The 25,803-nt window shown below is 44.9% G+C and overlaps 1 protein-coding gene across 4 annotated transcripts in view; it reads right to left on the minus strand.

Annotated features, from left to right (window-relative positions):
- Positions 1-2,055: 2,055 nt before the first annotated feature.
- The window catches only part of PRICKLE2 (prickle planar cell polarity protein 2), a 336,923-nt gene continuing 313,175 nt past the window's right edge, over positions 2,056-25,803 (minus strand). For all 4 annotated transcript variants that reach the window (XM_054695294.1, XM_054695297.1, XM_054695295.1 and 1 more), the window contains one exon: positions 2,056-4,461. In XM_054695294.1, the coding sequence (XP_054551269.1) occupies positions 3,587-4,461 (875 nt within the window). In that variant the 3' untranslated portion in view covers positions 2,056-3,586. The remainder of the gene's footprint in view (positions 4,462-25,803) is intronic.

The following is a 25,803-nucleotide window of genomic DNA, read 5'->3' on the forward strand; positions in this document are numbered from 1 at the left end:
TACAAATAGGATCAGTTCTGATCGATGGGTGTTAGCTGGTGAGAGGGTCACAGAGATCTCTGAGGCTGTGTCACGCTTTCTGGGGAAGTATACAGTGACACGCTGGGTTCTGTTTGCCCAGGTTTCAGGGATGCTATCACTGGCCCCACCTGAACTCAACAAAGGTGAGTGGTACCCAAGAAACAGAAAGCAGCTGAAGAGGAAATCAAACCTTGTCGTGCAGGAGCATCCTACAGAATGGAAAAAGGGGACACGAAAGAGCTGCCTCCAGGTCCCCTATTAAAATACATTGCTTATTCACTGGACTGCTTCAGGGTGGAAAAGCAAATAAAAGGTGAACGTGGAAAGAAGGTGTCAAGCAATCAACACTAGGAAGTCTCTCTTCTCAAACATGTGCAAAACTGGGAATCAAGGTTACGATTTCCCTCGCTTCATTCACCTTCGCACTTGGTAGAGAGCCCAGAACCTCAGGGCAGAGGAAGGGTACTGGAATGCCACGCTGTCCACAGTACCAGGAGTGGTGTGTATTGGCAGAGCCATTCAGGAGCTGTCTGTGACTTCTACTTCTTGGGAAGGAGCCAGTGCTTTGGCCATAAAATGGAGGAGCAATAGGAAATTAACTGAACTCCAGAGTTGTGATTTTTACCAAAAGACAAGATGATCAATTTGAGGAAAGGTAGGAAAAAATGGCAGTAGAAAAGAGAGGAAACTGGGAAAAATGACTTTTCTGGAGTAGAGTCCATTGAGGATGAAATGATCATCTAAGAAGAGGACAGCACAGGCCCTACTCACAGGCAAAACTTGACCAAGAATTGCTGATGTTTACTATGGAGGAATCAGGTAAGGTTCCTAAGTACTCGCCTCAGGAAAGAACACACTGACTTGTTGGGTAGGGATTCTGGGATGCTCTGTGTAGATGATCCCTAACCGATCTCCCAGCACAATGGCATCCTGCTCTCCCTCGGCCACTCACAACGACAGGCTCCCCCATCAGTGTAAGGATTTAGCTCACTGTCTTCACCATTGCCTGGCTGCAAGTGGGGTGTGATGGGGAGAAGAAATCTGCAGTGGTGCAATAGTTGGAGGCGATCTTGCTTGTAGCCAATTTGACCCTGAGGCTTGTATCTCATTATTAGCTCATTGTTAGCTCAAACTCTAACCAGTTCAGCTGCCAGATTCTCTCTGGGCAGGTACTGAAATTGTGCTTTTCTCCAGATCCCTGTGGGCACTGGTTATATGTCAGTTTCTAGGCCACCTTCTTCTTTGTGTTGATGGTGGTTAAAGCCTCATAGGGGAAATGTAAGAGGTACTTTGAAAAGGACAGAGTTGGAAAGCAACACTTACGAGGAGAATTTCTTTCACTGGATTCTGGGCCACAGAGGACAGACATTATTTTCAGCTGTTTGCTAAGCTGAGTGATCTACTTTTTTCTCTTTTCTTTTTCCAAAATGCCTTTTTATTCTCAATCAAGGAACTTAAAACTCCAAATTGGACTCGCCATAGTTCTACCAGAAACCTGCCACTTTAGTAGCATGGTGTTGCACATTATTTCTTAATCAGTTTGCCAAGCAGTTTACAAACTTACTATACAAACATAATAGAGTTAATTCTCCGGAGGCTTGGATAATTAATGAAGCATTTAGATATGAAGATAGCATGCGGAAAACAGCCACAACCAACATTTGCATTGCTTTTTTAAAAAATCAGTGACAATGACAAATGTCATATTAATACCTGAAAAGCAAATTATTTTAATACATCCTGAATGCAGTGCCATTTCCATGTCCTTTACAGCCTTCCTTTCCCCAGACCCAATTGAAATGGTGTCTGAAAAGCCACTTTTCACATTCTCGCCATAAAAAAACACTAGAAAAGATTAACTACTATACTGAAAAAGAGACCACGCTCACCTCACCATGGCAGATGGTCACTGAATACACCATGTACACAGCGACAGTACATCTCACTAAAGGTGGGTCCTCAGATGGATTATTTCAATGGCCACAATCTATCAAGGGGAGGAAGAGAATGGAAGAAAAAGCAAGCGCTTCATTGTTAACTGAAGCAAGGTAGGAAGTTTTATTTTACTATAAACAACACAACCGTTAAATGTCTTCTTTAAGCAAACTCACTTTGGAGACCATCTTCTAGCTGATCAACAATTCCCAAAGTTCAAAATGGGACTCCCCCTTTCACACAATTTGCTTTTCAAAGCCCATTAACACTGAAATTTCCTGAGCAGCTCAACTTACCTGTCACCCAGATACTCTGGTCATGGAGTGTGTTAAGCTGGATTCTTTCTACAAACACTGGGGGCTATTCAACTTGGTAGTCAGCTTGCCTCTACTTCACTTCCAGAAAGTTCTTCTTTACCTTGCTCTTCCTTCATATTCCCCTTCAGCTTCTACCCTTGACCAGCCTTCTGTTTTCCAATTACCTTGTTCCTTTTCCACGCATGACATTCCAACTAGAACACACGGGCACTCCAGAGTCCCTCAGAACCTTCCTGTCCCTAAATTCCGAATGTTTCAGTTCATTTGCACTGAGGACAACCGGTTGTCAGGCTGTAAGGCAGCAGTATGTCTGCCTTGGTAAAGGAAAGCAGATAATACAATCCAGGAAACATGAGCACCAGAAAATAATGCTACACTCAAAACAACGTCATGCTGACATCACACAACGGCACCACTCACAGTCACTTTTATTTCCCCAAGGGATAGATCAATAATAGTAAGCAACTTCAATGCCCCCCGCAGGGAGAGCATTGCTCACGGAACTCTACTGACACTGGTTGGTTTCTCTAATTGGCAAGAGTTACGTTTGCAATTTTTAAAAAATATTACTATCACTTTGTAGAGAATAAATTCTACTGAGGGTGGGGGCAGACTTAGGGATGGCTCCTTGAGGTGGAATGGAGCATAAGATGCTTCGGGTTTTAGAGTTCTTTTTTTTGTCTAGCCACAAAACGCCAAATTGAATAAGCTTCTTTGAAAAAAGTCTCACTGACATGTAACAAATTTGTATAGAAAAAAGGGGGAAAAAAGGTGGTCCTGGACCACCTCGGAATACTACTGAAAGACAATGCTGGATAAGCATGCAAGTCTCCACTGAGTCCTACCATATAGAAATCCCTTTGATATTACAAAATACAAAAATATTTTATCAGAACTCTCATTTACATTGCATTTACAGTGGACATGTAAATAACTTAGTCTGGGGTCCTGGCTAATAAAGAAATTACTTACTGGAAAAAGAGTCCTAAAAGTAAGAGAACCAGAGAGGATAGAAGCGAGCAAGAAACAATTGGCCATCTTGCGAGTGGCAACAACACAGAGGGGGAAGGAGGTGACCTGGCCTCATAGAGTCTATAGCATTTCCAAAGTGAAATGTGCAAATAATAATCGACATGCCAAGAACTGTGACTACCTACGAGTCAATCTGTGACCTTGCCGCCATCCACGAGAGAGCATTTCCCTTTTCTCCCCTGTAACCACACCCAAAAGCGCTTTAACATGGAAAACAGTGCAAGTTTCTGAATTTACATTCTTAGCTCCCATCTGCCCCCATTCCCTGACCTCCACTCAGATTAAGAAATGATACAGTTTTTGCTCTTCTGTCTTTTCCTGCTGTGCAACTGTCCCCTGCCACCTAGCGTGGAAGACTTGGGGAGGCCGTAGGAGCTGTATTTGTGCAGGAGCTCATCACTCGTCACGTATCGCAGGCGGGCTGGCTGGGGGATCGGTTCTCCTAGGAAATAGCCCTCGTTGTCAGACTCTGAAGAGGAGGAGCAGGTGGAGCACCAATCGTATTCGGCGAAGTACGGTCCCCACCGCTCCCCGAAGGCGTTCTGCAAAGCCAGATCCGACACAGTCCTTGGGCACTGGCCATACAGGTCCCTCCGGGACCCCTGACCCAGGCTCTCCTGGAAGCTCCGCTGGCGCATGAACTGGTCATAGTCCTCCCTGGCTCTTAGCGGGGGCCTTTCTTTTAACCGCGAGATGGCCTCGCGTTCGCTGGCCAGGTGGAGGGCGTTGTCCGAGCGAGAGCGTCGGGAACGCCGGGACCGGTGAGGTCGGAAGCGGCGGTTGTCATCGCGGGAAGTAGTTCTCCGGCGAGTGCGCTCGCTCATGGGCTGGATCCTCACGCCCTCCTGCCCTGGCAGCTTGCTGCCTGCCATGCCCCCATCAAAATCAAAGCTCTGATGCATCCTCCCGTGGGACTGCAGGTCTCTGTACCCAATGGGGTTGCCGAGCTGATGGAGGTTTCCTTCCATCTCCTGGTACTGCTGGGCCGAGAGCAGGCTGCGGACTGACTCTGCGCTGCGGAATTGCATGGACGAGTTAAGCGTGCCCATGTTGCTCAACTTCTCGGAGACGTTCATTCCGGAGTCTTTGCTGAGGTCAGGCATGGAAAACCGCGACAGGTGCTCCTGGCGCTTGGCGCCACCCTCCGCGGAGAGACCTGAGGGACAGACAGGAGAGGGGCATGGATGTGAATACAAATGTGCAGAAATGGGGAGTCATCGTCACTGTGTTAGGGGGAAAAGGATGTCCTAAAGCTAATTCCATACAGGCTTTGTGGACTCCACCCTCACCCCAGGCCAAAGCCAGAGACACTGGGAACTCCAAATCCCATTACCACCAAAGGGAAGGTGGCTGGGACCTGAGGGTGGGTTAAGCAGCTAAGTTGGTATAAAGCCAGACACGTGGGCTTTGGAGGGGTCCCCCATTTTGACTCTCCGCTAGCTCGCAGCGTCTGGCCAGCTCGGAGAGTGCTTTTTGGGTTTCCAGGTCGTCGGATCGGGTAGGACGCATTAAAGACTTTATTTCCCTATTTTCTCCCTGAGTTGTACATTTTCCTTATTTCCTTTTCCCTTGTAAATAAACCTTTTATTAACCTTTTGTGTGTGCCTGTGGTGGAGTATTAATAAGTCCCTTGTAAGCGCGCGGGTGAGGACCCACAGCCAGACAACCCGTTCAATATAGGGGCTGCCCTATAACAACTGTTGGGCCTCCCAACCACCACCTCCACAGGATTGCTGCGAACGGTTACGCAGCTGCACACTGAGCAAGGGTTCATTCAGATAGTGTGAGGGAGGGCTTTCCCTCTGCAGTGTCCACCCACAGAGGGTACCTTACTAGTTATTCATTCTTCCAAGGTCCCATCAAAGCTGCTGAGCGCCCACTGTGAATCTTATACATGGTATTTCCTGTTTAGAATTTCACTTTACAAAGTGCTCTATTATCTTTTTGATTCTAATAGTGTACTGGAAGCAACGCAGGGCAGATGTTTTGGATGAGGAAACTTTAAGCAATACAAACTGGGCCTGTCCCAAGCAGCTGCTGGAAACTCTGAGCCTAGAATCTGGTGCCACGCTACCGGACCTTTAGCCTCTAGTACATTCCCCTTTCATCTCTAGCACATTCCTGCTTGAATGCTGCCCCAAGGCCCCTATCTCTTCAAAGTCTTGAACACTAAGTTGACTCCTTGGGTACAGATAAAGGGAAATTAACTCTCTCAGGCTGATTAGTAAATGGGTACTCCAGGGTTCTAAGTGGGACTCTGGGGACATTTCTCTTTCCCCTGCAGATACTTTTAAAAACAAAGCAGTGACCCTACCGCTCTCTAATAGTGAGTATCTCTAACAATGGATCTGCGTTTCCTAAGAGCTGCCAAATCAGCTCCTGTTGTCATTGAGATGAAAGTCATTTTGAAGATAGTGAGAGACTCTTGACTTTTAGCAACTTCCATTCTATCCACCATAAAGCAGCACCTTCTAAAATGATTCATAAGAATGGCCCAGGTGAAAAACACTAGTACTTTCCACTTATTATACACTGAAAAGATCAGGAATTTTGCCATTTTTGATCTCACACAAGCTATCTTTGGATTCCTTTGTAATGCACCATCCTTCAAGGAAATTCTTCCTCACCATTAGAACCAATAACCTCCGCTTCCCCGACAAAACTAATGTTAGAAACACTTTGGACAACTACTAAGCAGTATCTACTAAAGCTAAATATGCAAATATGATTAATGAACAAAGCCATTTGAATATTTGTGTCCATTTTTTTGTGGCCTTAGATACTCATTTTTGTTGGGTATATGACCAGAGTAGAGATTCTGTTCCTTCCCATTGCCTTGCGTGGTTATATACCTAATGAAAGTCAGTTTATAGGTCCCAACATGAAGACAGTTATTCAGAGGAACATTCTTTTTTTTTTTTTTTTAAAAAAAAGGATCAGTAAGTCATGGCATTTTCTACCATAGCGTTTTCTACCATTCCTCGTAAAAGGGAACTAAGACTCTGCAGAAATGACCCTTTTGGAGGGATTCCAGAAGGAAAAGGGAAAACTGATGATGGAACATTTTGTTATGCCAAAAAAAAGAAGTGTTAAAACAGAAAAAAGATGAGGGTGTATAAGAATACCTTGAAGGAGCTCCCATGAATTAAATCTGAGCAATTTGATATTAAAATATTTAGAAGAGTAATGATTTAGAAAGCACTGGGGGGGGAGGGGAAGGAATCCGTGAGTTCCATACTAGTAACAGATACAATCAATAAATAAATGTGGGGAAAGAGTGGGCTCTTCTATATGGCAGAATGCTGAACAGAATGAGTGCACACGGAAGGAATTCTGGATTTGGAAGATCAGCATTTTGTGGACACTGAGAGCTTGTTTGGAGGCTCTAGTAGCGGGGCATAGCTAATGGTGTACAGTCGACTGAAGGACTGTCAGTCTGTATTTGGGCAAGGCTGTCCTCTTTGACCAAGCCCACAGCTTCTGGGGGTAGGAACACAGAGTGGTGAGGCCAGAGGGAGACATATGCCTAACCAGCCTGATCAGCCAAATCAACTCTGGCAGCCAGTGGGGTCACAGATGTCGCAGCCTTACATTGAGTAAGATCAGTCCTTTGTAACCTCTGTAAGTAAAGAATGATTTGTGCAAGGGTCAAAGAATGCTCAACTGGGGTGGCAGGGAGAGGGAGTATAATTTGATGGGAAAGCAGGAATTTGTCTGGTATTAAGTATCTTTCCACATACTGCTTATTAATTATAAAGGGAAATTTAGTGACTGTACTGTGCAGACACCAGACAACACTTCAAAAAGAGTCGCAAACGTCACATCACCAATGAGGTGCACCCAGACATCACCTGCCTCCAGATGTGATGCCCTATACAGTCTTCCAGTCAAGAGTGTGTGTCCTGAATGTGTTCAGTAGGGAAGATTAGAAAGCTCCCAAATGAGGAATGTTCTAGCAAGAAAAGTTTCCTGTATTTCCTGTATTCTTTTTTTTTTTTTTAATAAATTTCTGGCAATGTTAATTCAACAGTGGGAAAACAAAACAATAACAAACTTGTAATTCTTAAAAAAAAAAAAGAAAACAAAACCAAAAATTCCTGCATCATTAATGACAAAGACTTAATGTTCTAGATGGACATGAAGAAACCAGATTAAATATACAATATCTTATCCTGGACAGGAACCTGCTCTGTAGGGGAAGCAAATTCTGTCAATTTGGTTAACTGACAGAAATTGAAACACAGGGAATAAATAGATAAATGTATTATGCTAAATTTACCATGGTTAATGGGTAATTATGATATTGTTTGAGAAGATCCTTATTTCTGGGAAATACACATGCGGATGGTGGTAAATGGCCGAGGTAGATGCAATTTGCTCCCAAAATATTCAGAAATAAATTATGTGTGCGAGTGTGTGTATGAGCAAGAATGTGAATGACAAAGCAAATAGGATGAAATGCTAACAAAAGGTACAAATTGTTCCATTTTTACAACCTTTCAAAATGTTTGAAATTATTTCAAAAAAGTTTCTCAAGGGTTGCCCTGGTGGCCTAGGGGTTAAGTCTCAGCACTGCCACCACAATGGCCTGAGCTTGATTGATTCCTGGCCAGGGAGCTACCCACATGGTGCAGCAGACTGTCCTGTCTTGCCCGCTGCTCTCCTCAGCAGTGTTTCTCAGTAGATCTACCTGTTCTGCTCCCCACTCTGTCTCTGGTGAATCCTCTCACCCCCTCCCCCCCCACACCTCTGGCCTACACCCCAGTTCTTCTATACAAACATAAATATTAAAAAACAAAACCAAAAAAGTTTCCCAAAAATCTTAGTATATTTATGTGATGTAAAGGTGTTCGATTCCAGGGGAAATTATTGGGGATGGGGAATGCTATTGGCAACTAGTTGGGGAGAAGCCAGAGCGATATTACTAAACATGGTACAATGCACAGGGCAGCCCTCACAACAAAAATCACCCAGCCCAGGACATCAACGATGCCACAGTTGAGATGCCACCACACAGCTGAATGCCACACAACAATGAGAATAGCTACATCCAATAAGGAGGATGACTCTCATAGAAAATACTGAGACACAAGAGTATGTGCTATGTGATTCCATTTACATGATGTTCAAGAGCACCTAAGCCTGTTTATGGTTTATGTTAAAAGAGTTCAGGGTAGTGGGTGGAGCATATAAAGGAAGCTTCCGGGGTGCTGGCAATGTCCTAAGGTACCACCGGAGAGAAAACCTTAGTGATCATTTAACAGGATATACATATGTAAAAGGTTTTTGAGGTGTGCTTTTAGCATCTGTTTGCTTTACCTTATATAAATTATACCTCCATAAAATGGTGTAAAAATAAGACAATGTTCTCGTTAGAGTCAAGTTTAAACACTGGGCATGCCCATGAAGAAACTATTCTGACAAACATACTTTTCAGTCATTTAAAAAGAAAAAATTGGTTACTTGGATAACTGTCAAGGCCAGGGGCACTGAATCCTCCAACTCCTATTTTCCTTGCTGCTTATCTATGATGTACACCTCATAAAAGCTGATTTACAGCAGCCTAATCACTTCCAGAGCCTCCCTGATCTGAAGGTGGAGATGGGAGGAAAGCACCCTAAGATGATGAATGAGCAGCCTGAGCACATGAACTCTAGGAAGGAAGGGGAAAAAATTCCTGAAAAATCACATGTAGAAACAAAAGCTACATAGGTGGGTGCAATGATCTTTGCCAGGCTTTCTATTGAGGCCCTCAAATGGAATTAGGGTCAGAACTAGTAATCTAGTAATCTGGGCCTGTCTTTAATAAGCCCCCAAATCAAGCACTGATTAGAAGGTGCTGCATGTGAACTGTTTCGCCTTTCAACAAGGAGGTAAACGTTTAGAAGGGCAGCCTCAATTCTGCTGTGACTGGAGCTTGCCTTTGCCTAGTGTTCTCCTGCATCCTGGGGAATCTGGTCACCCCCTCAGTCAAGCCCCTCTCCACCCCCCCTAACCCCCCCTGCCCCCAATCCCCCAAAAAAAAAAAAAAAAAAAAGACAAGTATCCTGGCAGGAGGGCCCAAATGTTCAAGTCCAGAGTTTACCATCAGTTGTGCCTAAATGTATGCTATTCCCCTAGGGAAATATGTAGGTGGGACTGAACATGTTACCTGTTTACTCCAGAGAGGAGAAATGTCTCTCTTCTTAATTTTTTAGTCAGATTTTTCTCCAGGGTCTTCTTGTCCACATGACAGGAAGGGAATGGACAATGTTGCCCAACTATGAGCAATAATTGTACACTTGCCTTTCAACAAGGTAGCTCTGTGATTAATTTCATTATTGGCAAAATCCAGAGTCCTTATGCAGATCTCAAGCCCCTCCAGTCTCTTAGATCACAACTAAATGCTCCGAAATGTAAGCCATGTTTACATCTTTGTACTCACTTAATACATCACAAATCCCCTTTGTAAAGCTCCCCTCTGCAGAGCTGACTTCTGATCATTGAGGCCCATGTGCAAATGACACCTCTTCCATGGCGCCTGCCCTGATTGCTCTTTCTAAGGTAGTGAAGTTGTCTCCCTGCCCACCAGTCACTCTGTACTCTTGACTTTTAAGGTACCCATCCTAAATTTTTTGTTAAGTTCATGTTAAGTGTGCAGTTTAGTGGACGTCCTGTGGGGGCAGGGAGCTTTGCCTCATTTGCTGCAGTCTTCCAGAACTAGAACTTCCTATTTTGGAATTAAGGTAAATGGATCCTTACGCTGCCCAGAGTTAGAAAACAGAGGCTGTCCTCTGACGTGGAACAAGCCGGGCTTGAAGAGCCACCAACCGTAATTCAGATGGGTGAGATGCCAACCATGGGGGACAAAAATACCACAGTTACATCTATCCGTCTCTCTGATGGTTCATGATACTGCCCACCATCTGGGGTTTCTCCAATTTTAAAGCTGAAGAACGTGTGGTTTATAATTAGCTCCTCGATCTGCAAAAATATTTTTTGCCTTATTATTCACAGCTGTAGAGTCTCTGTTTAAATTAGTAGCTTCCATGTCCCCAAGTGGGAACTGTATCATCACAGCTTTCACCTCAACTTGAGAAACCCTCTCTCCCCTTCTAACTAGGAGACCCTTTTGTCAGGTGACTTGGGCAATTTTTGAACCTCTTGAGACACACCTCCCAAAAGGGTATAATAACAGCATTTCAGTACCAATTTCCTCTCGATCTCATTGGCTAGTCTATTAGCTCCAAGAAGGTAGGACCTGAGTCTGTTTCCTAACTCCTGCTATAACAGATGACATTCAATATGCTGGGAGCCAGGAAGAAGGTCTACAAGTCCCCGAAGAAAGCAAGCATGCCCCAGGAATTTTATACCCAGGTAACTGCAAAGACAAACAAATACTTGTTGGCTGCATGATTATATGACTGAATGAATCCAAGAAACTCGGTCCACTGGACTGGACACATGGGGTCATTCCCTGATAAGCCACTGTATACATAATTTGTGCCTCCAAACTGTAGCTGGGATCACGTCTCTATGTTGATGAAATTCAACTGCATTCCACTTGTCTGTGCAGCATAAGCCTCAGCGTCAAATATTGCAAATTAATGTATAGTCCAATGAAAGGGGACTCCAAAATGCCTCTCTGCTCTCCTGCAATAAATGAAGTTTTCTTTTCTTGCTGCCTGAGCCATATTGTGTGTTGTGAGGATATATGCGGCAGACAGAGACTGCAAACTAAATTCTCCAGATAGCTCAGGCTGAAGTCATAATCTGACCCCACCTTTCAACCAGTCCCAACATATTCTGGAGAACTGGGGAGAAGATTCCACTTGGGAGCAAAGACACAGAGGCCGGGACATTTTCCTCTCAAGTGGGACTTGGTCTTATTAATAGGAGGAGAGAGGTTTTTCCTCTTCCAGTAATGCAGGCTTTGAGAGGTCCCAGATGGCAGCTGTGGAATTCAAGGTTTTGGTTTATTATCCCAGAATAGCACGGCCAGGAGCTACGTGGATGTCCATAAACCCCGGGGGTGTAGGCTTCCCTGGGGACCTGCAGTTCTCACCCCAACAAGGAGAGGCCAGTGTGGAATGTGGCTTATGGTTCTCTGTGGTTAAACTGTTCACATGTAGGTGCAGCCAGATGCTTTAAGTGACACCAGCACATCTGCCCAAGCAATGTCCCCTCGCGGGGCCAGTGACAGTGAAAAAAAAAATCAGTGCTTCAAAGTATGCTCTGCGTCTGGCCGATGAGCAAGGCAATCTTGTTTTGTCTCCCCTGGCCCCTGCTTCAATTCACTCTAAGACTAGAAGGTCTGAGCTCAAGTCCCAAGAGAACAAAATCAGACTTAAATGGCAGCCCTTTGGGGACAGCTGTCTGTTATTTATTGCCCTTTCTAGTCCCATTTCACCAAAATAAAACGGCATAGGAGGACAGAGTTGTGTTTCTGCCAACTTGAAAGGCACATTCACGAAATATTTCACATTTCTGTGCAGTACAAGAAATAGCTACTCACCTTTGCCAGTCAGACATTTACAACCCATAGGATCATTTAACTCCTTTCAGTAAGATTTTCCCTACGTGATTTTTTTTTCCCTAAAGCAAAGACATGAGGAAATAGGAATTGTTTAGAAGACGGTTTTGCAACCTTCAGCCCATGGGCCAAACCCAGCTCATGTTTTTGTAAATAAAAGTTTTATAGCCACACAACTGCACACATTCATTTGTCTATGGTCTAAGGCTGCTTGCTTCTTTCACTAAAATGGCAGACTTGAGCAGCTGTGACAGAGACGGACCTACAAAGCTTAAAATGTTTACTACTGACCCTTTCTAGAAAGTGCCTGCCAACCTCTGGCTTAGAAAGTGATTGTGCTGTCTGTGAACTTGTATCAAGTCTGAGCACCCCAAGGTCATGGGCTCTACACAGTCTGCAGGACTCAGACCAGGCAAAAAATGAGGTACACATTTATTTAAGTGTCTGTGGGTAGTTTGATCATGTCCCTTGGGATTGTTTTTCCAACCAAGTCAATTCATTTCATTAACACCCTGAACTTCAAATTGGCCACAGCTGGAGAGAAGCGTCATCTGGGCAGTGACATGTAACCGCTATCATGTGTGCCTTGGTGACAGGGCATGGTTCAGATAGAGTGTGAAAGGGGAGGCCGGGGATGGGGATGGAAAGTCAGGCAGATGGGGAGAAGACTAAGGGAGGCTGAGAACACACTCAAGCTCTCTGCTAGTTGGCCTGCAGCAAAGGCTTCCTTGCCAGACTTAAGAATCTGAATTTACACCTGCACAAGGGTCCCGGTGAGTCTGCGCCCTGAGGGCTGTGGGAACTCTGTGCCAGGTGACTGAGTTTCAAGGACAGTTATTTTTTGCAACCAAAGGTGCTTCTATGCCAGGAGACGACATCCCCTCAGATACTAGTTCTGGGTTTCTCATCCTTGCACTGCTGGCACCTTGGGCAAGAGAGCTCTTTTGGCGTGGGTTTTCCTGTGTAATTCAGGCTGTTCAGCAGCATCCCTGCCCTTCACCCACTAGATGCCAGTAGCACCTCCCTTCAGTTGTGACAACTCAAAATATCTCCAGATATTACCAAGCATCTTATGGGGGACAAAAATCACCCTGATTGAGAACCACTGCTGGCACAGGTCCAGTCCTGAAACAGCTGCCCATGGAGGCCAAGGCAAACTGCTCCTGGCCCCCCAGGAGCAGCAGTGGGCAAAGCTGCCCCATTCCACACCACAAACATAAGCCTGACCAGCAGACTACATGATGGTCTTTCTAGGGAAGGATCGATGTGTTCCACGAGGTTGGGTGTAGTGTGTCTCCCAAATCAGGGGGCTGCAAAGTTATAGTTTCTCTAAACTCCTCTCAGAAAACTGATTCTTGATAGGTTGTCGGTCCCTGAGTGGGTTTCAAGAAATCCTCGTGACTAAGGTCTTCACTGTGTGGTTTCCCATGTCCACTAGAAGACAAATCTCCAGCCCTGCTGCCTCCTTTTTTCTTTGATCTGGTCACCAGCCTGCTAGTGGGTGCAAGAGAGAACCAGGCCGCGAGTGTCTGCAGCTGTGCATCTGCCGCCGGCTCTTGTGCTCCTAGAAACAGTGCTGGCAGGCACATAGATTTCCTTCAGTCAGTCGCTGCCGGGGAGGGGAGGCCCAGGCCAGTGTGGGGGGTGGGGGCGGGGAGGGTGCGCACCCTGACTTTGTACCAGATCACAAGCTTCACACCCCCTCCCCACCAAGAAAGTGTCCTTTCTCCATTCCTGCCCCTTCTGTGAGACTGGCCCAAACTGAAAGAAAGGGCTCTTTACAGAAGCTCGTTCTGAAGAAGACCATGGCAGATTCTGTTTCCCAACAAAAGAGGCTTTGTCTTTCAGAAGTATTCTATCTAGGGACTTGCTTTAGAACTGGCATGGCTGGAAAGTGAAGAGTTACCATAGTCCTACAATCACTTTTCCTACAGACCCAGTACAGTTACAAAGTCTAGCCTGGTCAGGGTCAAAACTGGGGTATGGACTGGAGGTCTCTCTCTCAGCTTCTCCCCACTGACTTGCTCATTGACCTCCTGTAAAGTTACCCCAATAATGAAGATATGTAAGAGGTAGTGAAGGGAGAAGCCAGTATTTTTAGAAACATGTGGGGTCAGTTTTAACTACCACTTGCTCTGTGGGGGAGGGTGTCTGTGCCCCCATAAGGCCTATGGCAGACTGAAAGGATACGCAAAAAATTCAAAGCAGTTGAAGACTGTTTGCCTGAGTTTGCTGAGGGCTGACACTGATCCCATGCTGCTTTCCAGCAACTATCAGCCCAAGACAACAAGCAGACCACACCGGAGTATTTGCTTGGGGAACACTTGACAACACACGGGGCAGAAGCTAAATGACTCTCAAGTGGTAGGAAGTGGCAGCCAGGAACCCAGAGTCCTGTGTGGTTTCTTCAAGATTTTTAAAGAGGGCCTCCTCCGGTGGCGCAGTGGTTGAGCGCTGGGCTGCGAAGCTGTGGCAGCCTCTGCAGCGCCAGTTTGATCCCTGGCCACCGGCGAGGGTCCCACATGGCACAACAGACCTCTCCTGCTGTGCCCGCTGTTCCCCTCAGCAGTGTATTTCGTCGGTCTGCCTGTTCTGTTCCCCGCTCTGGCTCTGGTGAATTCTCTCACTCTCCTGTGCTTCTGACTGTACCCAGTGCTTGTATAAATAAATAAAATAAAATCTTAAAAAAAAAAAAGATTTTTGAAAAAGCCCTGCCATCACCAGGTACTGCAAGCACAAGTGGGAACAAGACCCTCCCCAGGATATGACACGGTGCAGTGAAAGCAGATGACTGAATCAGCTATCCATGCACTAGTGGAGAGTATTTAGCAAGCAGGAAGAACACAAAGCTAGGGCAGAAAGTAAAAGGCTGGCTCCACATAGAAAGGGGGTCCACAGAAGATTCTCTGGGGGATGGTTACAATGAGACTTTTTTTTTTTTAAATGTTTTTTTTTTTTTTTAATAGAGGCATGTTTTATTTATTTATTTGTTTGTTTGTTTTGTTTATACATGCACTGGGTACAGTCAGAAGCGCGGGAGGTTGAGAGAATTCACCAGAGCTAGAGCAGGGAGCAGAGCAGGCAGAAGGACCGAAGCACACTGCTGAGGGGAGCAGCGGGCGGCAGGAGAGGTCTGCGCGCCATGTGGGACCCTCCTCCGGTGGCCGGGGAGCAGCCGGGGATCGAACCGGCGCTGCAGAGGTCGCCGGCAGCTTCGCAACCCAGCGCTCAACCGCTGCGCCACCGGGGAGGCCCTACAATGAGACTTTGAAGGTATGAAGGAGCCAGTCAAGTCATGGTTGGGGCGGTATAGTATAGAGGTAGTGGAAACGAGAACACTTTGTATCAAAGAAAGTTCTAGATGTTCTAAGAAGTGACAGAGGGTGGTGGGACTGGAGTCCAGTGAGCAAGGAGGAGAGTGGCAGGGACCAGGCCAGGAAGATGACAGGGAGCCAGAGGGTGTTTCTTCTAGGCCACTTGGGTGTGCAGAATGTTTCCTGTGCTCGCAGGCAGGATTAATCAAGCATTTAAGAGGCATTTCAGGGAAATGGAGAGCATTGGCCTTGGTGTTCACCTTCCAGCTCTGCTTCCTAGCTGTGCCTCCTCAAGCAAGACTCTGAACTGTTTCTGTGACTTGATGCTCTCATCTGTAAAACGGGAATATTTGTAGAATCCACCTCATTAGTACTCACAGAGTACTTAGAAGATTGCTGGCGTAGTGCGATCAGGTGGAATGCTCTCATTGGCCTTGACCCCAGACTTGTCACCTTTAAAGCATGAATGTCATCATATATGGAATTTTAGGTATCATTATGCAATTTTTTCAGTGTGCAACAGAGAGTTGGAATAATTTGCCTAAGGTCTCATAGGAGCTACTTCAGAATGCTTCTGCTTCCTGCCTCTTATTATGATGTGCTTAAAAAGTGGAAGAAGTATGGCAGGAGTGGCTCCAGGCAGAGATTCGAGGGACAGGAGGCAGAGAGCAGTAAAGACCCATGACATTGTTCCTACTTTGAACCGGCACCAGAGATTTAAAAAAAAAAAATCCTTCTCATTTCATCTATAGTTTCCCACTTATAAATAAGAACCACTGCTACATATAACAGTGTGGCTGAATATCAAGGAGGTTATATTATAATAAGTGGAAAATGCCAAACAGAGAGAACACATGTAGTCTGACTCCATTTACATAAACAGTAAAAAACATGAGAAAAGAAGTGAGGCTGATAGAAGGCAGGACAAACCTGCTCTGAACAGGAGGGAGGAGCAATGAATAGGAAGGGGTGTGAGGGAGTTTCTGGGGTGTTGGTCATAGTTTTTGCTTGACCTGGGAAGTGGTACCACAAGGGCAAGCATTCATTAAGCTGCAACTTAGACTTACGAACATTTCTGTAGCCTCTCTCTAAAAGGTTTATTAAAAATGACCACCAGGAGGGGCGAGAATGCACTCATGAGAATTTAGAAGGTGACTATGTGTAACTCATCCCCTCATCATGTGTGTCTGTTACACTAGACTTTATGGCTAATGTGGGTCAAATTAGCATCAAAGACAATAGGCTTTGTTTTGCCTGAAGGGTTACATGTCCATCTTTCTTTTCCTTCTCACTTTATTTTTTAATTGGAATGCATAGGGATCTTGGCCACCTGAGGTCTTATCCCTGGACAAATTTACAAATTTATCAGGCCTGCCTGTCCACAGCCCTTTCTTCCCCTTTGGGCATATGCATTTCCCACCAGCATCAGCCAGCTTGATAAGGGAGTGTAGACATTTGCATGAAAGTAGTTTATGGATATAAGAGGCACTTTACAATGTACTCTTTTAAGCTTGGGATCCTTGTGTCTCAAGATGCCATTTGCCATAGCTGGGAACTGACAAAATGTCATTCTTGCCATAAAAGTCCTTGAAATCCTATATGATGGAGCCGATCACTGGACTGACTGATGCATGGATGAAAGGATATGACGAAGGGCAGGTGGATGGAGAGGATTTTAAATGGACGAGCAGATGGTAGGAAGGAAAGATAAATAAATGGAAGCATGGATGAATTAATGAATAGATGCAAAAGGACAGAAAAAAGTCAGCAGATGGACAAAAGTATATGAATGTACATATCAAAGGAGAGACATGATTTGCAGGGTCTTAAAAAAAACATCTTACAAATTCAAGCTATAGCATGAAGTTCTTAGCTAAAAAACTAAGGTGTTAGGCAATCATCAATGTTTATATTAATTTGCATTGATGATGCTCTTCATTGTTATCCCCAATTCAGGAGAGGCAGGCAGTGGTATGTGCATTTGGTTGATGGGAAAGTGAAAACAGAAAGATGAGCAACTTGCCCAAGGTCGTGGATGATGATGGGAGTCAGTGGTGGAGGCAGGGATTGTGTGGGCTTCCAGATTTCCAAAAGGGGCTTTTTCCCAAATTTTAGCAGGCATGTGAGTTAACCAGGGATCTTCTTAAAATGGAGATCAGGACCCACTGTATCTGAGGATGAATTCGAGACTCCGAACTTCTAACAAGTACGCAGGAGGTGTTGATGCTTTGTGCACAGCCCGCATTTACAACAGTAAAGGTCTGGGATGATTTCCTTTACCTCATGACCTGGGAAAGAAAACTTGTTTTTCCTAAGACAGCCAGGAAGGTGTGTATCATAGAGCCGAAGCAGGGGTCTCTATCTGAGCATCTTTCTGAGTAATGAATGCTCCCAGGCTTCTGACAGGGGGCAGGGAACCCTTAGAAAGAGGCAAAGTATGACTTCAGTCTATCCTCTTCCCTCTTCTTAGCAACAGAAGTGAAGCTTCCAGTAACCTATTGGCAGTTTCCGACAAGAGACCCAGCAGTCAGGAATGAGTTCTCAGTGAACATAAAGAGGTTGGATCCTGCCATGGAAACTTCCTTTCCTATTCTCAGTCTCCGATTCCTGTCTCAGCCAGCCTGTGCCCTTCACCTGGCTTTAGAAAGCAACTTGAGCCTGGCGCACCTCACCTGCGGCACAGATGGAAGCAGCAGCCACTTCCCTGGGAGAGGCCAAGTCTCCAGTCCCACAAGATCCTCAAATCTCTCTCTCTTCCTACCTTGACATCCCTGCAGGGATTCAACCTGAGAGATAAGAAAGCTGTTTGAAAGTATCCTCTCTGGATTGGATGACAAAGGATTCTGTAGGGAAATACATTTAGCAATTTCTGAAGGACTTTTCGGAACTTTAACTGGCTTGAGTGAAGAAGAATTCTCAGAAGATGTAGAAAAACTCTTTCCCATACTTTTAACAGTACAGTCCCTTCCCTCCCTGGTTCCGTCCTGACTGAAAAGGACATATTTTGGGAAATACTGGTGTAACAATATTAATTCATGTTAAATCCAGACATATCTGTTTATAATTTCTATCCCTGTCACTCCAAAAACACCATGCCCAGCAATAGTGGAGCCTAAAGCAAATGAAAATAATCAGTTAAACTCATCCTGTCTTTATTAATCATGGATTTTTGCCTGAATTTTGATTCTTAAAATGCTGTGTTGAAATATGATCTTATTACTGAGTGTCGGGCATCTCGAATTGATGGACGGATGCCAGGCACTTTCTTGCCTCACCCTGGCTCCTGCCCCATCAGGCAGCCATTCTCTTCCAAACCTATTGCCAAGTCTCAAGTGGATCACGTGGTACCTGATGGCCTGCCTTTGCCCCAGAAAGTCCTAATAAGGCTCACTTTAAAATAGAGTGTGGTCCTGGCACCACCTGTGTCAGAATCACCTGAGAGGCTGTTTCAATGCAGTTTCCCAGATCCTGTCCCAAACCTACCATCAGAACTTGTCAGAGGGTCGTGAGGATCTACATTTTTCATTAAGTCTTCAGTTGATCTTGATAACCATCAACACCCAGAGCTTTGAAGTAATGTGTGTGAATAAACAGGGCCTGAACACCAGCTCCCCATGCTCTCTGGCAACCTAGGGATTTGGAGTGTGAGAAGCTGCCATTCTTTAACCGCTTCACCAGTGCCAAGCAAGGTGTGAGAATTCTGACCCACCAAGCCCCAGGCTGCTGTCACATGCAACATTTCCAGAACAATTTGTGTTACCCTTCCTGCCAGACCTTGGCTGGTGAAGACTGATGACTTAATTCCCCGACCCCTGTCACTAAGTGAGGTTTTTGTGCCAACCCAGCCAACGGTGGATGGCAACCCAGCTCCCCTGGAAACTGTTCAGATGGCTGTCACCTGAGAAACCCATCAGGATGCTGGAGACTGGTAGAGAGGGAGAGATTTTACTTGATCTGGCTCCAACTCTTGGGCCAGCAGAGCTGTTCTCTGCCTTGGGATTGCTAACCCCCCTAAAATATCAGAGCAGGTGGGAAACCATACTGGGCATGCTGTGTAGCTTCCGTCTTCAAGCAGGATTTGCTTCTACACAGTACCCTGCTTAGAGGCCCTAGTATTTTGATGGAAGTGCAATATATACAACACATAGGAGGGCAATTTGGTAGTAGCTATAGAAATATGCTCTCTCTATATATATATATATATTTCCTTGATCCAGAAGTCCCACTTCTTGGAATTTATGCTATGGAAAAACCTGAACACATAAACACAAGTAAATATATGTTTACTGGAACACAAACTGTAACAGTGAAAACATAAAAAAAAATGTAAGTGGGCAGTTATAGGGATATGTTAAAGGAAGGATGGTCCAATCATGCAATGAAACATCATACAGTTTCAGATGAGTTCAAGCTATGTGCAGCAACAGGATGAGATGAACGCATATTCAGTGGAAAACAAATTATGAAATGCTATGATGACATTTGTTTGTAATTACATATCTGTCATTGGAAGCCCAGAGACAAATACCAAAGGAATAGCCATCTAGGGGTTGGGAATGGAAAGCATAGGACAATTTCAACTTATATATTTCTGTAGTTTTACAATTTCTAAAACACTATTTTTGTCTGTAATTAGAATAGACAAAAATTACATGGAAAAAGATGGGAACCCACCACCCCTTCCCCGGGAACTAGGAGTAAGCTACTTTCTCAGGGCTGACATGGAGCTGGGGACAAGGATAGTAAGCACAAATTCTATCATTTCTGAGACACTGTGAAGAGCAGTGTGAAAATTAATTCCTCTCCAAATCTTATTGCTAACTTATTCAGAGCTATTTTTTTAACTGAAAAGATTTGGAGTTAATTGTGGAGCATGAGAAGCAGGGCGGGTGGTTTCAGAGCTCAACCACCCCATCTCCACCCCAGACCTCTACAGTGAAGCTCCACACCCACATAAAGCACCTGCTGCCTCTGCAGCTGACGTGAGGCATGAGTCCCAAGTTCAGCCCCTGTGGCCCTCACTATTGGCAAAACAGTGTGCTTCAGGCAGTTTTCTGTAGTGATTAAAGACTACGGATGTCGGGCCTCCCCTGGTGGCACAGGCGGTTGAGCACAGCGCTGTGAAGCTGTCCACAGCCTCTGCAGTGCGGGTTCAATCCTGGCTGGCTAGCAAGATGCCCACAAGGTGCAGCAGACCTCTCCTGTCTTGCCCGCTGCTCCCCTCAGCAGTGTATTTCAGTCAGTCTGCCTGTTCTGTTCCCCACTCTGTCTCTGGTGAATCCTCTCACCCTCCTGCACATCTGGCCTGTACCCTGGTTCTTGTATGCATGAATAAATAACTCTTTAGGAAACAAAAAAAGACTCCAGATGTCTTCCATTAGAGATGGGATCCTGGGAAGATCTCTTAAACTTGCTAAGCCTTGGTTTTCTCATCTGGAAAATGGAGGCTCATTCATTCAACAAATATTTCATGGATGCCTACAAGGTAATTGACAAATACCTGCTCTAGTAGTGCTCTAACTGCTGGGGTGACAAGCAGCAAATCCAGAAGTACATCTCTGCCTTCACACAGCTTTCAGACCAGTAGGGAAGCAAGACAATAAAGGGAAGGAAGACAAATAGGTACAATATGCTACATCCAATGGTGCTGAGTGTTATAGATAAGAGTCAGGGAAGACAGAAGGAAAGCATTCTGTGGGGGGCTGCATCAGGCAATGAGAACAGATCCAAACTTACACAAAGCACAAGATGTCCTAGACACAGTCCCTATCCCATAGTCCCTATGTAATAACTAATGTCATCACTACCACCACTACCATGGCCACCACCACTGTCCACCCACCCTCCTACCTCTGCAGCCAACACCAGTTAGCAAAAGTGAGGGTTCAAATTTTTTTTTTTTCAAAGAGGAATCTGAGGCTCAGAGAGGTTGGGAGTCACCCATATCACACAGGCAACATTCAAATCCTAGTCTCACTGAAGCTGTAAGGTCCTAATAGCGAGTACTTCTGCCCCCCAGGCCCAAAGACCACCTCTGCCCCCCAGCTCAGAGCAGACTCTGCCTTCCTGAGGATCTGGCAGCTGAGCCCACATGACCTCTGATGCCCTTCCTGCCTGTTGCGTTGTGCCCAACTTTGATGCTGAAGACAACCAGCAAAGGCAAATTTGGAATCATAACCTGTTTGCTCCTTGGTCCTGTTTGGGATTTCAGGGCAGAGAAGAGTGCAGCAGGCAGCTATTAAGCCGGGGCCCTTGACAAGGGAGTGCAGGTTGAATGGGAGAAGATTGACTGAATAGCTGAAGTCAGGCCTATTCCTCATAGTTTATATGATGGAAGAAGTTCCCCTTCCTTTTTTTTCATTGCAGTGTGTAGAATTTGGGGTTTTCCCCCCGAGAAGAGCCTCAGTCTTATAAAGAAGAGGTAGAGCAAAAAGGGGAGCAGCGGAGCAAGCCTGGCATGAGAGTGCCCACCTGCTTGCTCCTGGAGGTGGTTCCTGCAGCTGGGGTAGCATAGAAATAGAACTTCTCCATTGACAAAAGGAAACTTGAAGGCAGATCAAAATGCTACTAATATTGGAGAGATCTGACAAAGTTGAACCCAGGACTCACCCAAAGTAGGAAGTGGAGTGGCTATGTTCCCCTCGCCAGGAGAGAGTTGTAGAGTGAAAAAGGGACAAGGGCATTTTAAAAAGTACATTCACTATTTTAAATACCATATGATGCTTCCCTCCACCCCCCGCCCCCAATAATCTTGTTTTCACAACACAAACTGGAAAAATAAAAGGTAGCTTAGTGTTTCAGGGCTACGAGAGGGCTTCCCAACCTTGGCATCATTGACATTTAGGGTCAGATAATTCTTTGTTGTGGGGTGGGGTAGTTGAGAATGTTTAACAGCATCCCTGACCTCTACTCACTAGATGCCTCTACCCACTAGATCGCACTCTCTCTTGTGACAACTCAAGGTATCTCCAGACATTGCAGAATGCCTCATGGAGGAAAGTCACCCCAGTGGAGACACACATGGTTATGGTTAAAAGTATAGGACTCAAATGTTGAGCCCCCGGTTAAGCCACTGGCTGTTTTGTGATCCTGAACGTGTTACTCACATCTCCAAGTCTTTGGTTTCCTTATCGGTGAAATGGAGATGATATAAGCATTATTATAAAGGTCAACCAAGACAAGTCCATATGAATAGTTAACATAGTGTTCTGCTTAAAGGTGTCCCAGCTGTGATCTTCATTGCCTTGGGGATGTACTCTAGTCCTTGGACAAGAGTGGGAATACAACAATCAGAAACTCTGGGGGGAGGAGGTGGGGATGTGAGAGTCTGTGGTGCTCGGTTTGTTAAAGACAGGGCATGTCCTATTTAGCAAATGACAATACAACAAAACACTTGAGAAACACTGGTCTGAATCGTTGCTGTTGAACATGGAGCTGTAGAGGGTCTTGCTTGTACTAGAGCAGAGAAAGAAGAGGGGAGGCCCAACCATCTCGGCTAGTCCACCTAAGATGCTGAGGTTGTATGAGCTGAGCATGCCCTGGCTGCATGTGGGTGCCATATGGGCTGCAAGGGAAGAAAATAAGACAGGGAGGAATATATTTTCTGAGGTGCCATCACAGTCAACAGAACCTGTCCACTTTGGCTTCACCTATTGATGGTCCCTAGAGAACTCTTCCTATCAGAGACAGACCCAAATATTATGCAAACCTCCCTGTTCTCAGGCAGGATTAAGAACTGACATCACCAAGAGACCAGTCCTCTTTTAAGAGCTTTCATTTTATGGAGACACATACAAAGAAGTGGCTAAAAGCATAGACTGGCAAATCTATCGTAATCCCCACTGACCCATTCACCAACTCTTTGATCTTTAATTCCCTCTTCTCCAAGATGGGCTCAAAAGCTAGAATTGTTGCTTACTGTAGTTCACTTGACCTTCCCACTTCAGCCCTTCTATCCAAATGCTTGAGTCTCAAGAGTGTCCCTGCTTCTGTTGATGAAAATGATTTTGTTTACTGTGCTCGAAGCATTGTACTGTTTTCTCATTTCATTCTGTGAAAATGTGAGGTGTTCAGGCCCAAATTGTTAGTAGTTTACCCATGGTCACAGAGCTGGTAAAGGACAGAGTCAAAAATTGAAAAGGGACCTATCTGACTCTTGCAACTGTCACCTTAGTGGCAATTTAGGTGCACTGGGCAGGATTTGATAGAGCAAAGATGTTATTAGACAGCATTTTGTATGCTCATAAAGGGACACTGTCTCCCTTAGGATGTGTGCTACTTCACAGAGAAAGCCAGGCTGGACTAGTAGGAGAACCACAAACAAATCATCCTGGAAGCTGGAAACATAGGAGTCCAATGAAGAATTTGGATGTGCCTTAATAGTTACAACTGTCTGCCCTGTGGAAGGACTTAAGATATTAAAATATCTCCCTACTTATGCCAAATCCCATGCAGTCTTGGGCATGAAATCCAGGCATTGGTATTTTTTTAACTGTCCCAAGATGATTCCATGTGAGGCCAAGAACAAGAATGAATGAGTATATTAGCAACTACATCTTTTCTAATGGCTGCACAATCAAACCCTCCCTTAAAAGAGATGGAGAAGGGCCTCCCTGGTGGCACAAGGGGTTGAGACGCAACCTATGAAGCTGCCCACAGCCATGCAGCACGAGTTCGACCCCTGGCCAGGGAGCTACCTTCATGATGCAGCAGACCTCTCCTGACTCGCCCGCTGCTCCCCTCAGCAGTGTATTTCAGTCAGTCTGCCTGTTCTGCATCCCACTCTGTCTCTGGTGAATCCTCTCACCCCCCTGAACCTCTAGCCTGTACCGCAGTTCTTGTATGCATAAATAAATACATCTTTTTTTTTTTTTTAAAAAAAAGAGAGATGGAGAAGTTCTGGTAGGTAGTAATTTTCTTCAGAGTAAGTGGTAAACATTCCCTCTAAACCAAATTTTGAGTGTGAAGTAGGCTATCTTTTTCAGGTTAATGGGAACAAAATTGATGGCATTTAAGGACCTTAAACATATAATGGTTATTGAGATTCATAAGGCCAAGCCTTGGTCAGCAGTCAATGAGATTTGTTCCAAATAGTGAACCTGACTTGGTCTCATCTTCTGACTTACCAAGTGATGTGATTCCCCTAACAAATGATTTTTCCTCAACAACAGACAATCTTCTCATTGAACTCCGGTTCCTAGGTCATGGGAAGGTATTTTGAGAAAAGGTAGAAGGATCCAGATCTTTGATGATTAGGTGAAAGCCCTCAGTAATTACATCAACATTCACCCAGGAAAAAATGGTAACTGTTCAATATTTCTTCTTAATGGCCAACAGATACGGCCAAGGAGCTCCGAATTCTGTTTGCCATGGCCAAAAATACTGGCTAATTTGTGCAATTAAAAAAAAGAAGGGGATTTGTGAATCATGCTTCTGTTTAGCCATATGTTTTCAAGATTTACTGTTTACTTAAGGAAAGGTTTTTCTTTAATTAGATTTATATTTTAGTTGCTGGACTAAGGCAGGATACCTGGGGTAAAATTCAAATGCACTGCATATAGAAATCCAGGATATAACCACATCAGAAATCAGCACTGAAAGGAAAAATAAGCTATATAGCAAAGTAAGATCAACAGAAATTCACAGCTTTTATTTTACAAAATATTTTTGGTTTAAATGGTAAGTTCTGCTGCCAGGCTTCCCAACACACACGATATTTTTGACCTAATACCTCTTTGTACTCTTACATTTGCTTTCTCAACCCACTTTGCAAGTCATCTATCTGTTTCTACTTTAAGATACCCCACTAAAAAAGGGGACCAGGGCAGTGATTCTCAGAGGGATTCCAGGATGTTGAATTTGAGCCAGCAACAAAATGTGAGTGCTTCAAAGCTCTAAATATAGCGCTCTCCCACTGGACAACTACATTTTCACCACACTGGCCTCCTTTCAGCTCCTGGAATATTGCCAGCCTCTCTCTTGCCTCAGGGCCTTTGCATATGCTGAAGGTGCACAACCTCCTTCCTTTCCTCTCTAAGGCTAAGTCCTTCAAATCCAAGTCTTAGCTTAAGCCACATTTCAGAGAGCTTCTTTGACCATTCTTTTATGGAGTTAACCCTCAGCTTTCCCTACTCTTCACTCTGCTCATTAGATAATTGGTGTTTATCCTGTACTCCCAGCTAGATAAGCCATTTTGTACCCTGATTCATGGGAGGAGGTCAGAGGGCAGCAAGTGAGAGAGGGTAGGGTATTCATTTCTCCCTTCGCCAGGCAGCAGGTTGGCTGCTGTTTTCTAACTAAGGCCTCAGCTCCTACCCATTGGCCCTCCTTCATTAGGCTTTCTTTAATTACCCTTTGAATGTGCCATCTGTTTCCTGCTGGGGCCCTGACCCACACAGGGACTGGGTCTGATTTATTCACCAATGTATTCTTGGCAAATAGCAGAGAGCCTGGCACATGGTAGACGCTCAATAAATATTTGCTGAATAAATGAATATAAAATGATTCAGAATCAGGTTTTTTTTTTTTTTTTTTTGTCTTTCTCTTCTCCATACTATGTGTTTCCAAAAACTCTGGTACCCAACTCTGGCATGGAAAACACATAAGAGAGCATTGTTGGGACTGTGGGTTGGTAGGGGAGACATACCAGCATGGCTCTCTTAAATGGCAATGC

The sequence above is a fragment of the Talpa occidentalis genome, unplaced genomic scaffold (assembly GCF_014898055.3).
Source record: "Talpa occidentalis isolate TD23 unplaced genomic scaffold, MPIMG_talOcc4v2.1 talOcc4.10, whole genome shotgun sequence".
NCBI classification, from domain to species: Eukaryota; Metazoa; Chordata; class Mammalia; order Eulipotyphla; family Talpidae; genus Talpa; species Talpa occidentalis.